A 15,525-nucleotide genomic window follows, 5' to 3' on the forward strand; every position below is an offset into this window, starting at 1 on the left:
CAAATATAGGCAGTAAACCAATATAGCTTACAAAAAGTTAAATCCTACATAGCCTACTGATGCGCTCATATGCCATGTCAGATCATCGGAATTTCATTAGCGTTAGCTGGTCAAGACTCTGCAGAAGCAATGGTAGGTTGGTGCATGAACCTAGCCAACACCTAGAGCGCATTAAAAAGTTAGGCTACTTTTTCCGAGTGGTCACAATACTGAAAAGATGGTTGTATGCTGGTTAAAAATATCTCTTTTGGCAAATTTCAAATCAGACATTCAGAAAACTACAAAATTTGTATTGCAAGAATGCGAAAATTATCATCATGATATATAAGTTTCTTTTGGTGAAAGTATCAACAGGTTTTCACAGTTTTTTTCAAATTCCCGTTGATTGTTTTTCTGTAAAAGGACAATCTTCATCTTCATCTTCACCTTCTTCGCAATCTGAAACTAATTTGAAATCATTAGCCTCAAAGATGCCAAAATCGAATTGCTTTCTTTGCATAATAACACAGTGATAAAAATAAATTATTTTGCAGCAGCTGGGTGCAAAATAGCATAAGACTACGAAGAAATTCTGCAACTGTCAGCATAGCCTCATATCTAAACGTGAGGAAGCAATGTAATTTAGAACCAAATAACTTTATAAAGCAAATACAATTTGTTTACCAGTAACTTTTCCCCAGGGCTGTTCGACTCCAGATGCCAGTAGACCATACATAAAGCTTCCAAACAAGCAGACACAGCACGTTATCCAGAAGAAAATTTGCCATTGCAAGCGATCCGTCTTCAATGTAAAATAGATAAATGAGTCATTTGAATTGCGTACGGAATTTTATTTGCTAGCCTTTTGTTCAGGCTAATTAAAACAGCAAAACAATTTAAATCCCTAAAAGTAGCAATTGTGTATTTACACTTGACAGCAACAACTAAAGAAGATGAAATATTAAGGATTATCGAATTTCAGTTCAGTAGCTTATATGCATAACTTTTCGATAAATAATAGTTCCCCATGCCAGTAGTTTGAGTGATTAACTGTCTAATGCAAAAATATCAATGATCAAAGGAAGATTTGCAGCAACGCTAAACAACATGAGCAACACCGAAAACGTTTGCTGCTTTCCTTGCTTTTATTTTCACCAGTTTTGATAGAAGAGGCCCAAGGGTAGTTTTGGCTTCTGGCCTGAAATATTTTTGCTATCTGAAAACGTCTGAGCGAGGAAGCTAGAACGAAATAAAAGCTGCGCTGTTAATTTCCTTTACCGGATGTGCCTTCTTTATGAGAAAGACATGAAAAAATGCTTACAGTGCTTGTTTTGCTGAAGGAATGGCGGCCTAGAGAAAGGAACAGGCCACCATATTTTCATTTGTGCCGAAGCCTATTTAGTTTTTGTTTGTCGTAGGCTATCCAGGCTTACACTTGGTGGTTGAAGATTTAGATAAGTGGACGGAAGGCAAGCAAGCAAGCCAATCTTCGTGTCCATTTTCAGGCATGCCTTTAAGTGTCCTGTTAAAAGACACAGCCGCATGCTCTTGAGCGGTGTCGAACCGGCGCCCTTTTGATTGCCGTTCTAGGGCTCTCACCACTTGGCTATGCAGCCTATTGTAATGAGAACATTATTTATTTATCCTCAAAGCTTAGTAGCTAACTGAGTATAGGATCATAATCTGTTTTTTTTTTCAGAGGGACCCGAACATTCGTTTGATATGGGGCCTAACTTCTTTTAGCCCTGGTAGTATGAAATCGAGAGTTAATTCAACGATTGCTAAATCTACCGTGCAGAATTGTTTAAGTTTTTAGTGAGGTTGATCACTGTAAAAATGGATGCCTTATATTGACAGTTCTCGAATCACATGTCCACTATAGCCCATTTAGTTAATTTTTTTTTCTTTTGCTTAAACTTTTTTTTTTATGTAAAAAAATATTAACCAAACATTACAAAGAACAACCAAATAGTTAGTATAGGCTTACCTTATCGGTAACAATAAGAGCACCAATAAAAGGTCCAAAAAATCCCGCGCTTGTGGCTATCGAGTTAGATATACCCATGACCATTGAAGCATGCTGTGGGGCTATATCCAAGCAGTTTGGAATGTATCCTGCATCTAATAAAAATGAGCAGTGTGTTGTATAGTGAGTGTCTAGCTTACAGTAGATGCAGTAGATGAGGCACCAACTAAAATGTAGTCTTATCATTCAAATAAAACGTGTTATCCAATCCGATGTATCATCTAGAATTCTAGGGAAACAATAATACAAAATATTGTAGGGTAGACTAAAATATTGAGGAATACAATATAACAAATAAACTTATTCTGATACTCTAATAAGAGACTGCTTGTGTTAGTCGAGGACAGATAGTCACATTAAAAGGATGTTGGCCTTGTGGCCAAATAGATGTTTAGTTTGGTTTTGAATCTTTATCCTTATAGGTTTATTCCTGTTAGTTTCGCATGCTTGTAGACTGTAGAGCTTTGACGTAAGGCCGGTTACCGAGGTTGGCAGAGTGAAGTTTTCCGATTGTTGTTGAAGTGTTGTTGCTGGGGAATTATTCCATCCACTAAATGCCGCTGAATGGAGAGCAGTCCTGAAATGCGTTGCTTAAGCGCACACACCGAGAGAGGAACCAGCACCGCGTGATCTTGAGGCGGGCGCTTAGCCACTGAGCTAATGGGACGGACAAATAGAATAGAATAAAGTTAAATGTTAAATTCTCACATGTGAGTCCGCTGATGGTTAACGCTAAAGTAAATAGAACCACAACTTGTGGTCCGTCCGTTACGTAACCGCAAGCTGCAGTTAGGAAGCCTGCCACAAGAAGGGAGGTGCTTGTGTTGAATTTTCGTGCCAACGTTGTGCTGATCCACCCCTTCTTTCGAAGCGTGTCAGTGATGCGAGCGCTCATTAATGCGACGATCCATTGCAGCACAAACGGGAGAGTCAGAATCAAACCGCTCTGAATATAGAAAACAGAAAAGTTTTACCATGCATTGGATAAAGCTTGTATTGGAAAAAATTGTGGAAATATTACAGAGTACACAAGACTGCGCCTTTCCGGAGCCGCGCTGACACTGTCTGCTTCTAAAGCATTGTAGGCTAAGCAACAAGGATCTGCGATGAATGCCATAGGCTATATAAAAATGGATTATAATAATATTTTTGCTAAAAAGTATACACTTGTTTTTTTACCATGTTCAAGTTATGTGATTCAATATACGATATAGCAGGGATCGGGAACCCATGGCTCGCGAGCCATATGTGGCTCTTTTGATGACGGCATCTGGGTCGCAGATAAATCTAATTTTTTAAAGTTGAAAACACGAAAGCTTTATCTTAACTTTTCTTTACCATTTAGAGCTGAAAATACGTTCAGAATGTAGCGAATTAAATGTATTTTTTCGATTTTTTATGGTGGAGGCCCTCAGGCCCCGCTGTTTTTCTCGTCTCACTTTTACAACTCACCAGCTGCCACTACATGTTAGTTGTATTAAGTGCTTAAACATTATGTGGCCGTGGCCTTCACGGAAATGTATTTCCAAAAATGTAGCTTTCATGGCTTTCTAACCTAAAAAGGTTCACGACCCCTGCGATATAGGATCATTGACGGTTGCAAAAACGTAAAATAAAGTAGGCTATTTAGGCCAGCAAAGCATAATAAAAGCATTTGGTTATGCCTCGTGGTTGAACATACAAATAAAATGAAAGAAACAAAAAGTTAATATTTGTGTTTACATTCGAACACATTTTTAATTTTCTCTCTAGAATAAAGCCCCGTGTTCTAGGTGCGTGTCAAATTGATAACTCTGGGTGATAGTCTAACAGGGGTCGTGAACCTTTTTAGGTTAGAAAGCCATGAAAGCTACATTTTTGGAAATACATTTACGTGAGAGTCACATAATGTTTAAGCACTTAATACAACTAACATGTAGTGGCAGCTGGTGAGTTGTGCAAGTGAGACAAGAAAAACATCGGGGGTCTGAGGGCCTCCACCATAAAAAATTGAAAAAATACATTTAATTTGCTACATTCTGAGCGTATTTTCAGTTCTAAATGGTAAAGAAACGTTAAGATAAAGCTTTCGTGTTTTCAACTTTAAAAAATTAGATTTATCTGCCAGCCAGATGCCGTCATTAAAAGAGCCACATACGGATCGCGAGCCATGGGTTCCCGACCCCTGGCTTAATGTTTTCACCACTCAAACATGCAGACAAAACAGCGCCATTAAAATAACCAACAAGCTACAACATACTATCAAACGATGTCTGGTTTCCATCAGATAGGAAAACAAGTCATTTTTGTTGCCTACCTCCATAATGTTGAAGTGAAAAACATCGACCAAGAAAGTTGGCAGCAAGAGAGGAAGACAGTATTGAAACCAAGCATCAGCAAAGTGACCGCAGAACAGACCCCAGACGCATTTTGACGTGAAGATGGATTTCCAAGGTGTTTTTAAATTGGTATCCTACAGTATAAATGTTGCGCGTAAATAAGTAGGCCTAACAGACCTGATGTATTTATTGATTTTCCTGTGATAGGCTACTTATCATATGATCTAAAGTCTAATGATCTAAACAACAACTTCACGTAAATCAGCAAGACAGTGTTTCAAAATGTAAACAGGTGATAGAAGGTTTGGCGTAAAACAAACATAGGCTACTCTTACACAATATTGCCTGGTAGCTTGCAATAATTTCAAAACCTGAACAATGGTCGAAAAAGCCATGGAGACATTTCTAATGGGCTTTAGAGCTATGCTCAACGAACTACTAGCCGTAAGGCCATCTAAATACAAACCGTTTTACAAGTCTTGGAGAATGACAATTGCGAAAGACTGTGACATAGTTTCATCCCAAATTTACGCTTTGTGATGGTGATACTCGCCTACAATGCTGAAACTTGAACAGCAAATGTGAATAAGATTTTCTTCTATGTGCGGCTTAGAAGATGACTGTTTGAGACCGCTCTTCGCTGTAACTTTTCCTTCGCAGAATGGACACCAAAAGGATGGTTGGAGTGAGTATTGTATGGAGGCTCGAGTCTTGAGTTTTTTTTTTTTTATTGTAATCAGCGTAAGTTGTTTCTCTGTTGATCCTGCACCGATGAAGGCAAGACCAAGCAATGCGAGACTTTCTTCGACTTCAGGCTTTCATGAGTTGACATTCGTGGTTCTTCAAGGAACTTTTCAGGTCTTTATTGCATTATATTTTGGCACCCACTTGGTGTTCACCATATGTGAGTATTCTGTAAAGAAATTGCTTTGGAATGCATTGTTTGGTATCCGGTGGACAAGGTCTGTCCATCTAATTTGTTTAAAATTTAAGCTTAGTCAAATTTAAAGTTTCTATCGTATACTGTATAGCTTACAACAAATAGACACTTTTTGAAATAAAAACTTGGGGTTTGAATATGAGTGTGAGCCCATCTGTAAACTTTAGCGTTTTAACAGTGCTACAACGTAATAACAAACTGAAAAAAAACTTCAATAAAAAGTTTTGTTGGCCAATGAATTAAGGGTCAACCATACAAACCGTCACGAAATTGGTGCTGTAAAATCGTGTAGGCTACGTGTATTTACAATAGTTCGAACTGTTCTGAAGAAGAACTTGAAAAATAACTTCAAATTGATTCTTTGACTGATAAAACTCAAAAGTAACGTATTTCGTGTTGCAGGAGGAAAATTAGTTGGATTTTCATTCTGCTTTTGGCTTGTTTTTTCTTCAGCTTGTTGATTCACTCATCTCCGGTTTCGTGATTCTCACAGTGGGTATATAAAAAAAAGTATTGTCTTTTGTGGTGCTGGGGTCAGCAATGCAATGAAATAAATTGTCAGAAATTAGGTAATGTTTCTTGGAGACATCATCATCGGCCTTACTTGAATAAGGAGTCGACTACCATGATTCTCCACAACGATCGATCGTCCATTGTTCTTATTAAATTTAAAAAATCTTGGTTTGTCAATGTTAAAAGATCTTTAAAAAATTTTCAAACGTGGTTGCCCCAGGTGCTTCTGACTAGAAAGCAGCCCCATGATTACCGAATGGTCAGTTTTGCGCTTGCGATAGAAATGCTTGATAAATATTAATTGCTTTTTTATGAGAGTTCTAATGAGGGCACCAGAGAGTACACACATAGCATCTCCACACCTTTTCATTAGTGATCTTATCAATCCAGTTAATTCCAACCATTTTCCGTTTGAACCAAATTTCAACACTGCTAATCTTCTTTTCTATCTCCTGGCTACACATTGCCAAAAATAATGTGGTTTTAATATTATGTAATAACGGAAGCCTGGTTACGCTCGGAGCCAAAAGAAGATGCTTAGCTTTCGAGAAGAAAAGCTTCATACTCTTTTTGTGGTTCTTTACTATTTGCTGTGTGATCGGAAAATTTATCCTTGTGGTGTCCCATAACGAATTGTAGCCTGTTTTAATAGTTAGTCTAATTTGGTGAAAAGTAGCGTAGTGCCTACTCTGAAAAAGATTTTCATGTTCAGATTTTAAAGAAATTCAACCGTTTTGCATTGGTAAAGATTTTTTTGTGCTCTGTCACCAACACAGTGAAGGCTTGTGAAAATAAACTTTAAGAAAATCCATCTCACAAAGACATGAAACGTCTAGTGCAAAATTTCTTTAGAAATGAATTGGTGGCAGCCGTTTTATCCTAAAATAAAAAAAAAACTGCTTTTGTGCATCCAGTTGTGGTTATACAAAATAAAATTCAGAAAGTTGATTTTCTTGCTTATCGTTGAGCACACCTATTTCACTGGCTAGACCGCACAGCCACATGGTCTCGAAAAACGCTAAACGGAAGTGATTTCACTGTGTCATTCTCTTATTTCTCGCCGCACACCCAACGTGCGACGTTGGCATAGTGCTGTTGGAATAGTGTTGGCTAAATGGTAAGGACACCATCGCGTTAATCATTAGGTAGGCATATACTGCAGAAATGGGCAGAAAGCAAGCAGGTTTGAAAATCTCGCTTTAGTATTAGAAATGCTTCCTGGATTTAGTCGCATTCTTTTCTTTGCACCGGTAGGCCTAGTGATAGTATAGGCTACAGGCTGCCCTAATATATGAGAAGCTAACTTAAGGATTCAGCTAAATTATACAGTAGCCTATAGCCTATGTAGCTCAACTAACAAACCCGTTCTCTGCATATAAAATCATCATCTGTAAACCTTGAAACAATGAGAACGAATTTTTATTTGGTGAATTGAAAAAGCTGCTTTTATGTCTAGGTTATTCCGGCAGCATGAGTGATCATTTTTATACTGTTTCAACAGCTGACTCAACTAAGGGGAGTAGCTGACTCGAAGACTATATGTCACTTCGCTGCTTCATGTCGTCTGTTGTACCGCATCTGTGATCGCAGTGTACTGCATGTTATCACAATGGGCGCAAATAAAAACATGATTAGGCTATTATTATTATTATCAACGGCTAAAGATGAAAAAATAGCATCTTTTGGTGGATAGGTATTAGGTAGGCCAAATCAGAATTGTCGATCAAGCCTTTTTGGTTTGGGTTCAACAGTAACTTTGCAATTTCAGTGTTTATTTCGAATGCCATTTTGGCCTCGAGATTATATCGAAAGGTCAGCTTACAACTCTGAGGCCTATCACTACTGGCATGAACTTATAAAAACAACGTGCTGATAGAGCAAATCAAAGCTCATAAAATATCGGTTTTAAGTTTGAATTCACGTTTTTAACACTATTGTAAAAATTCTGCTTTGACATACGCGTAAGGCACAACAATAAGTAGCCTAACCCATAAACGCACTCACCTTATTATAAATGCCCACACTCTGTATTATATAATCTCTTTCCTCTGAGGAAATCCTTTTACTCTTTTCGGGTGTTTCAGAAACAATCAAAAAGAAAAAAATTGACCACAACAACGAGCTTCCACCTGCAAAACATGCTACGAGTAAGGAAAAGTACTAATAGTCTACGGTAGAATTCGGTTGGTGACATTTCTCTTCAGTCAGTACAGTGGCATTTGTTGCAGCGTCCGGTTTTAAAACAATACAGTAGAATTCAGCTATCGTTTCTTCGGTTGTGGTGACATTTCGCTGTAGTTAAACTTTTTCGAAGGTCCCTTTTTAGGTGGTAGGCCTACCAGTAGCGAATTCTACAGTATATTTAATTAGTAGTGATCACAGCGTTTCATCTCATGGTACAGCGGTAAGCTCGTGTGTCCAGGCATGGAGGAACCATTTTAAAAGTAGGTGGGCCCAGAGGCGCAGCAATTAAAGTCAATCAAATTTCTGGGGGGCTTCGCGCCCCAGAGCCCCCATAACATTGTTTCATTTCTAATATTTTAAATTGTTTGTACATTCTGCTTTCATGATTGATTTTTGTGCCGACAAGCAACAATTTTTCATTTTTGGGCTCGATTTGGCATAAAAATTGTTAAATTGCTCTAAAATGGCAATGTACCCACAAATAAAAAGGCAACAATACACACACACTTATAATACCACCTGGCAGCAGTGATGTACGCGCATATAAAAAATATTGACGCCGTCAGCGTAAACGCAAACGTTCAAAAAACCATACGCCGTATGCGTCAACGTAACTTGTAAAAAAGTTGGCGGCGTCAGCGTCAGCGCATACACCAGCGTAAACTAATTATGTTTGCTAGGTGGCAAACATTCACACGGTATAAACCAGTGATTCTCAACGTGGTCCAGGTGGACCACTGGTGGTCCACCAGGAATTTCTGTTGGTCCACAGAGAGTTCTATAAATCCTTTATAAAATATTCTTCACAATTTTATCATCAACTACAGTAAATTATGTAAGAACTGCATACAGGTGTAAGAAATTATGTAGCATGTATGATTGTATGTCAGCGTGACATGACAATCATGTTTACTTCGTAATTTTTGATCGATTTTTCTGGAAGTGCTAGATTAGCATAAGCTTAGCAGTTTTTGAACTTATTTTACCAGTTGACGAGTAGGCCATTGAACTGTTTAAGGCATAAGTGAAGTGCTGGCAGGCCTAATCAATAAATCATATGTTGCTGTAATGGTTGTGGTGTTGTCGGTGCACGAAGATTGCGCTTCTTCATGGTACAAAGTTTCTATAGGGAGAGTAGAGCTATTCGCTGTTTCACTGAATGTTAATTAAATTATTTTATGAATGTCACATGTTATATATTTTCAAACGCTAAATTAAGTATTGTATTCTGTAGTGCTTTCAAATTAACAAAATGTCAGAAGCTCATGTTGCTAAGAAGGCGCAAAACTGACCACCGAGACATTACCATTTTATTAAAACAATATGTGCAATGGTGCATGATGTTTTGTTAGAATAAAATTTGAAATTGAAATTATGTGTATTCAAGTAGTTAAGCTTAAGTGTGCAAATTAAGAGGGTTTGCTTAATTAGTTTATTAAGTATTATTTTATTAAGGACTAAGATCGAACACGCCCTTTAGTTTTCTGACCTATGTGCAATACAGTTTCGACTAGTGGCGTTCATGAGGCGTCAACATAGCAAAGTGGTCCATCGGATATTTTTTTTTAAATATGGTCCATGGGTCAAAAAAGGTTGAGAATCACTGGTATAAACGACTCGAAACAAACAAGTTTTATTTTGAATTTCCACGAAGAAACACAAGCATCTGAAAGTGTTCATCTGACATTTTGCTGTGTTTTGGTTCCAATAGCCCATGTCTTTACCCATTGAAAACATTCTTTCAACTGCAGCGGTGGAAGGTAGGCCTATTGGCGTGTTGTAGGGAAAAAAATACATTAAAAAGTATGCGTTGACGCTATGCGCTAAAAAACCGCGAAAACTTTACGGCGTAGCCTCAAGCGCAAACTATCCATAAAAATGTGGCCGCAAGGGTTAGCGCAAACAAAAAGTCTACGCCGCAAGTATGCGGCGTAGAATTTGCGGCGCATACGTACATCTCTGCCTGGCAGTAATAATCTGCAGCATTATACAGTAGCCTACTGTCTACGTGCATAATATGTAATGATATCATTGTTTTAACCATAGAGACCATAAAGAATAATTATATTGATTGATAGATTGTTCCACCAATCACACGCAACCACACCCACACGTCCTGCCCATCAATAGTGGGCTCAACAGAAAAGTTTGCAGATTGGATTTCATCATTGAGCCATTAAAGATAATTAATTATTCAAACTAGTGTGTATCAAACGAGTGAAGACCTTTTTTTTAAACTCCTTCTCTGATTTACCGTTTTCGCTACCTTTTCAAAGAAATTGGGCTTTCGAAAGTAAGTGAGCCCACGCCCACGAGGCTCACGTGGTTTCTCCATGCCTGCGTGTGTCTGTTGAATAAGCTTGGTGGCTAAAGGTGATCTCCTTGCGAACATGTGGGCGAATATGATCAATGCGAACAGAACACACGTTTTCAAAACTAAGGTGCTTGAAGATGGCGCAAGTTGAACTTTACTGCGCTGTAAGCATTTTCAGATTGCTGAGCGTTTTATTTTCGGTGCAAGCACGCAACAAAACTGTGTCAAAATGAAGCCAAGATAGACCATAATGTTTTTTTTTTTCGAATAAGGTTGCATAGAATTCGTTAACAGATATTTGAGACCTTAAATCTGGCTACGACTTATCGCAGCTTCCTTATATTCTTTTGAATTGGCAATTGAATGTAGGCTACAGACCGCTTTAGCTTGTAAAATACTTCCCAAACTACAACAGTCAAACGCCATTAGTTTTATTAACAAATATACATAAAGATAACTTTAATTACCTGTGAAGTAAAATATTGCTTCCCAAGACAGATATTCCATTATCGCACTAGCAACGGGAAACAAAATTACATACCCTCCAAGGTATCCAGCGAAAGATATAGAAACAAGAATACTTCTCTCAAATGGAGGAGCCCATCGCGACCACATGGAAGTGAGTGCAGGAATGCACACGGCCTAAGAAAACAACATTAATCTGAGCAGAGAATCCACAGCTAAAAAAACCTTGCATTTTTTTCTTAACCACGATGCAGGGATTGTAAACTGCTTTAACCTTGTGTCAATATTTGTGGACCACCTTCTCAAATATGTTTCTAAAACTATAACGTCGCCTTCATTTGATCAGCTATGGCTGAGCTATTTTGTTAAATTTGCTACTGCTTTTATAACGCCTTGCTGTGAATTTTTGCAACATGAGAAATAAGCTCTCATGCATTTTCAAAAAAAGATACATACGTGAATGTTTAAGCTGTTAAAAATAGTCACAAAAACCTACGTTGTATTGGGCACACAAATGATCAAAAAAAAGCTAAAGTTATGAAAGCTATAAGCTCATGTTCAATGAAAGATTTGAAACCAGGTTGTTTTCATTTTAATCAAATCCACTCTGCATTCAGTTCTTCATGGAAATTGCAGAAATATGTAGAGTCGGGTCAAAAACGTCGTCTGTTCTTTTCAACACAGTTGGCAGGCCCGGATTTAGGGGGGCAGAGGGTGCAGTTTCACCGGGCCCCCTTTTTGAAGGGGCCCCCGACGTGGAAAAATGAGATTTTGTGTTATTATTATTATTTTCTCTCAGCCTTTGAAGTTTCTGCAAAATGCCTCTTTTTTTTTCAAGGTTAATTTCTAGTCACAAGGTTGCAACAAAGCTTGGCGTAAAGGCATCAGCAAGGGCGTGGGTGGCTTTCAAGTTACCTTGTAAAGTTTTTCGCGCCTAGAGCGCGAAAAAGTTTTTTGCACGGGGCTCCCCGATCTAAAAGTGCCCCGGGTCCCCATCATTTAAACTCGCCCCTGACAGTTGGTGTGTGTATCAATCTTAATTACAAATAGTTTTTGGTTATTTATCTCTATTCAATTACAGTGTCAAACATGCAATACCTGCAGAAGGCCAGTTACAGCTCTGCATACCACAACAAGGTAGAAGTTTGTATAGGCGGCCGCTGGAGTAAGCAGGCTGATTACTGCGGAAACAATCATGGATACTCCAAATGGAATTCGAAATCCAAACCTTGAAACAATTAGCGCTCCAAGAAAATTCCCAAAGGCATAGCCGTAAAAGTATGATCCTAAAAACACTCCTTCTTCTGTGGTCGTCCAGTTGAGATTGCCGTTCTAAAAGTTTATAATAAATAGCCTCCAATCAAAAATATATAAAACCAGTTTACCACAGACTTATAAAGGTTACATTAAAATAAGTTAATGGTCTTCGGCCACCGCGGGCCACACTCATCAATAAAAATAAACAGCTATTACCTTAATAAAACAAAAAATCAACAACCTGATCAAAAAATAAAGAGATACTAAATGGAGATATGGAGATACTAAATTGGAGATATGGAGATACAATATGGATATACTAAATTCATGTTCAGAAAAACAGCCTTTCGGTTTATAAACGTTGGGGACAATGATTTTTACGAAACCGAACACAGCACTATGTGACGTCAGACGACAGGAATGACAGACGACTCAACCCTCGGAAAATATTTGAACAGGGGGGCATGCCATTGTATGTTCGAAGAAGAATTATTTCCAAGGGGAAGTTAAATCTCAAACTGGAATGTTTGAAGCCCCACTGTGCGAACCTGATAGTTAAGATCATGTCGCCATGATTAAGATGAATGTGTTGCAAAGAAAAGAGAAGAACATTTTCATCTCGGATTTAAAACATTACAGCTAGCCACCATGTATTTGATTTAGTTTAAACAATTTGATTGAAAATGTAGAGCGGAATAACGGGAGAGTGGCTTTCCATGATAGCCTCAATTGCATTTTTGCCGGAGCATTTTAAATATAATCCCAAGAATACGGTTGGGCTCTAGTACTACGACAGAGGTAAAAAGGTAAAGGTGGTGCTATACTTGATTCAAGTGTCGGGTATGAGAAGATAAGATCCTCATTGTACTAAGCCTTCGGCACTAAGGGGAGTAGGGTTGCCAGTTACTTTCTCTCGGCCGCTTTTCCTGCAGCATTTGTGCCCACCCAATTTATTCTACCCTAGGTAGAGATAAGCGGTGTTTTCAACAACTAGCTGCAGCCGGGAGTCGAACCAGGTTCGCCACCGACAAAGGTAAGTAAAGGTAAAGGTGGTCCTATACTTGATTCAAGTGTCCGGTATGAGAAGATAAGGTATTCATTGTACTAAGCCTTCGGCACTAAGGAGAGTAGGGTGGCCAGTTCCTTTCTATCGGCCGCCATTACTTCAGCAACTACGCCCACCCAATTTATTACACCCTGGGTAGAGGTGAACGGTGTTTTCAACAACCAGCTTAGCCGGGAGTCGAACCAGGTTTGCATAATTGGAAAACCAACGCCTTATCCGTTACGCCATCCCACCGCTATACTATGCGCCATCCCACCTCCATCCCACCGACAGAGGTATAGATGCATAAAACAATACAACAATCCCAGAGAAATGCCTTAAACTATTTCATTCTCGGCTGAAGTTTGTGGCTATTCTCCAACCCTTGTCGCAATCTCACTCTGCATTTCGTTTAAAAGTAAACATAAAAGTCTTGCTTGTAAAGGTTTAGGTCATTTACTTTAAAGTTACTTACGGTGTGACTGTGTGTGCTGTTGGGATGGGTAACGTTAACCATGGTAAGGATAGCGATACCAACGTTGTTTCGTATAAAAGTTGAATTACATAAGCCTAAAAACCCCATAAGGGCTAAGACGTGTCTTTGCTTAAAGTAGCACCCTCCTTCGCTTTTGCGCACTTCAACTGGGGCTTCTTCCTATATTAAAAACAAACACAAAAAGTCAATAAGCAGGAAGCGAGCTTTCTTGGCAGCGAGCGAAGTTGAACTTTTTCGTATTCATTTAACGTCAGTTTGCATCAAGGTAAGGTGCATTAAATTTGTTTTGCTTCGTAAGTGCCGCTGCCTGCCTTCCTGAAAAAACTAATCGCGTTTATAATCATGTCTTGCATTTACTCTACCTATTTGATAAAAAGAAACTATTTTTAACCTCTTTTATGTCAACTACGATATTAGACTTTTTTAACTTAAAGATTTAAACCGAAGTAAAATAAGAAATAAAAATGTGTTACTGCTGGAGACTGATAAGAAGTTTTCCCAAAAGCTTAGTTTTGGCAACTGAGTTTTATTTTGTTTGTTTGAAATAGACTAATATTTCCGCCACTAAGTAGGTATTATTTGCAGTGAAACAAGGCTACAGTATACTGTAGCCTACTTTAGAGCTAATAGGACAATCGTGGTGGTGGAACCAGATGTTGCGTGGCACGAAAATAGAACAGCAAACCGTCTTCAATATCTCATGCTACGGAAATATTAGCCCGTGCAGCAAAAGTGTACATAAACCCTAAAAGAATGAAAAATTAAAAGGCCTTTGCGCTACTTGCACAAAAACGTTTTTCTTGTAGATAACTCTCGTATGTTTTTTGTATCAAATGAACTGCATTTTTTGCCAATCACAGCTTACGAAGTAGCGAAGATTCGGCAATAAGTAGGGTTCTTCCAAACTTTGTATCAAAACACTGGTTATGTGACTGGTCCTCCTTCTGTAGCAGCTGGAAGGGAGTATGCAATGTGAATTTTATGCTTTTATATTTGTTAACACTTCTCTCACGTAAAATCATAATATGAGGTCTCCCATATGCAGATCTATTGTTCGAAGTTAATTTTTCATTTTCCGACGCGTTCAAGTTCTAATCATCCAGACGTGGGCATTGCACTAATTTTTCGAAAACTAGATCTTTCCGAACGTAAGTGATAAAATCTAAACTTACAATCAAAATTGGTTATCAGAGTCAGCTAACCACGTTAGATCCCACTCAGCGAAGTCAAACACGCATAGATTTTATAACTGACCGAAGCTTACGTTTGAAAAACATAATTTAACTGTTTTTCACTGAAATGCCATTGGAATAGCATCATTCAAGTTAGACCTAAGAGGAGAGGGAGTAAAGAGCGTCACGAGCATAGCGTGCTTTATTCTTCTACCGATAGTGGTGCTTACGTCAGTTGTGGTAAACCAAAAAGCATTGCATCTCATTGCAAAACTTTATTACAGTAACTTTCTGCAGCCTTTTGTCAGTAAATTTTGTAATGGCGCAAGGTTACGTGCGTTGTAGTCGATATTGCGATGTAAAAAGTGCACAGAAAAATTAACATCTACAATTATTGTTATTTGATACGAGTCGACGACTTGCATTCACAAATACTCTTACTACCTTCGTCTGTGGACATAGTTTCTTGAGGTTGTTATTTTTATCCTCATCCATTGTTGATGACCTCCAGCAACTTACATACAAACAAGAAAACAAGTTACAGACAAGTTCTAGTTACTTACTAAACAAAAATTGCGTTTACTCAATATAAGGTTACGTATAAGTCCCCCCCCCCCCCCTTGGCAACTCATGACAAAGAGGAATTGACCAAAACATGTGGATTGAAGTGTGTCAACAGTAAAGCAAAGGTAAAGTAGTTTCACCCTATATGTTTGGTTGAGTCCTGTCTTTGTCATGAGTTACCAAGGGAGGAGGGGGGGACTTGTATGCCAGCTCCCAACGGTTTGCTGCAAAGTGGTGAATAGGAGCAGTTTT

At 38.5% G+C, this 15,525-nt stretch overlaps 1 protein-coding gene across 2 annotated transcripts; it reads right to left on the reverse strand.

Annotated features, from left to right (window-relative positions):
- Nucleotides 1-273: 273 nt before the first annotated feature.
- On the reverse strand, nucleotides 274-15,273 carry LOC145785493 (putative transporter slc-17.2). Of its 2 annotated transcripts, XM_082597143.1 has the most exons (10): nucleotides 15,154-15,273; nucleotides 13,517-13,696; nucleotides 11,838-12,071; nucleotides 10,742-10,916; nucleotides 7,781-7,905; nucleotides 4,302-4,457; nucleotides 2,714-2,951; nucleotides 1,967-2,100; nucleotides 664-781; nucleotides 274-444 (listed from the first exon to the last, which is right to left on the reverse strand). In XM_082597143.1, the coding sequence occupies exons 1-10, from the start codon at nucleotides 15,202-15,204 to the stop codon at nucleotides 371-373; spliced, it is 1,485 nt and encodes a 494-aa protein (XP_082453269.1). In that variant the 5' UTR covers nucleotides 15,205-15,273; the 3' UTR covers nucleotides 274-370. The 2 variants fall into 2 exon arrangements, with proteins under 2 accessions (XP_082453269.1, XP_082453270.1); XM_082597144.1 differs by lacking the exon at nucleotides 13,517-13,696 and having other exon boundaries at nucleotides 15,154-15,259.
- Nucleotides 15,274-15,525: the final 252 nt, after the last annotated feature.

Source organism: Aplidium turbinatum, chromosome 16 (assembly GCF_918807975.1).
Source record: "Aplidium turbinatum chromosome 16, kaAplTurb1.1, whole genome shotgun sequence".
NCBI classification, from domain to species: domain Eukaryota; kingdom Metazoa; phylum Chordata; class Ascidiacea; order Aplousobranchia; family Polyclinidae; genus Aplidium; species Aplidium turbinatum.

Excerpts from the sequence above, each read along its gene's own strand:
- LOC145785493 (XM_082597143.1), bottom strand. The coding sequence starts at position 15,204 with ATGGATGAGGATAAAAATAACAACCTCAAGAAACTATGTCCACAGACG. Across the intron at positions 2,952-4,301 it reads TTCACTTCAACATTATGGAG|AGCGGTTTGATTCTGACTCT; the intron begins GTAGGCAACAAA and ends TTCTATATTCAG. Across the intron at positions 782-1,966 it reads CTCTTATTGTTACCGATAAG|ACGGATCGCTTGCAATGGCA; the intron begins GTAAGCCTATAC and ends TTTACATTGAAG.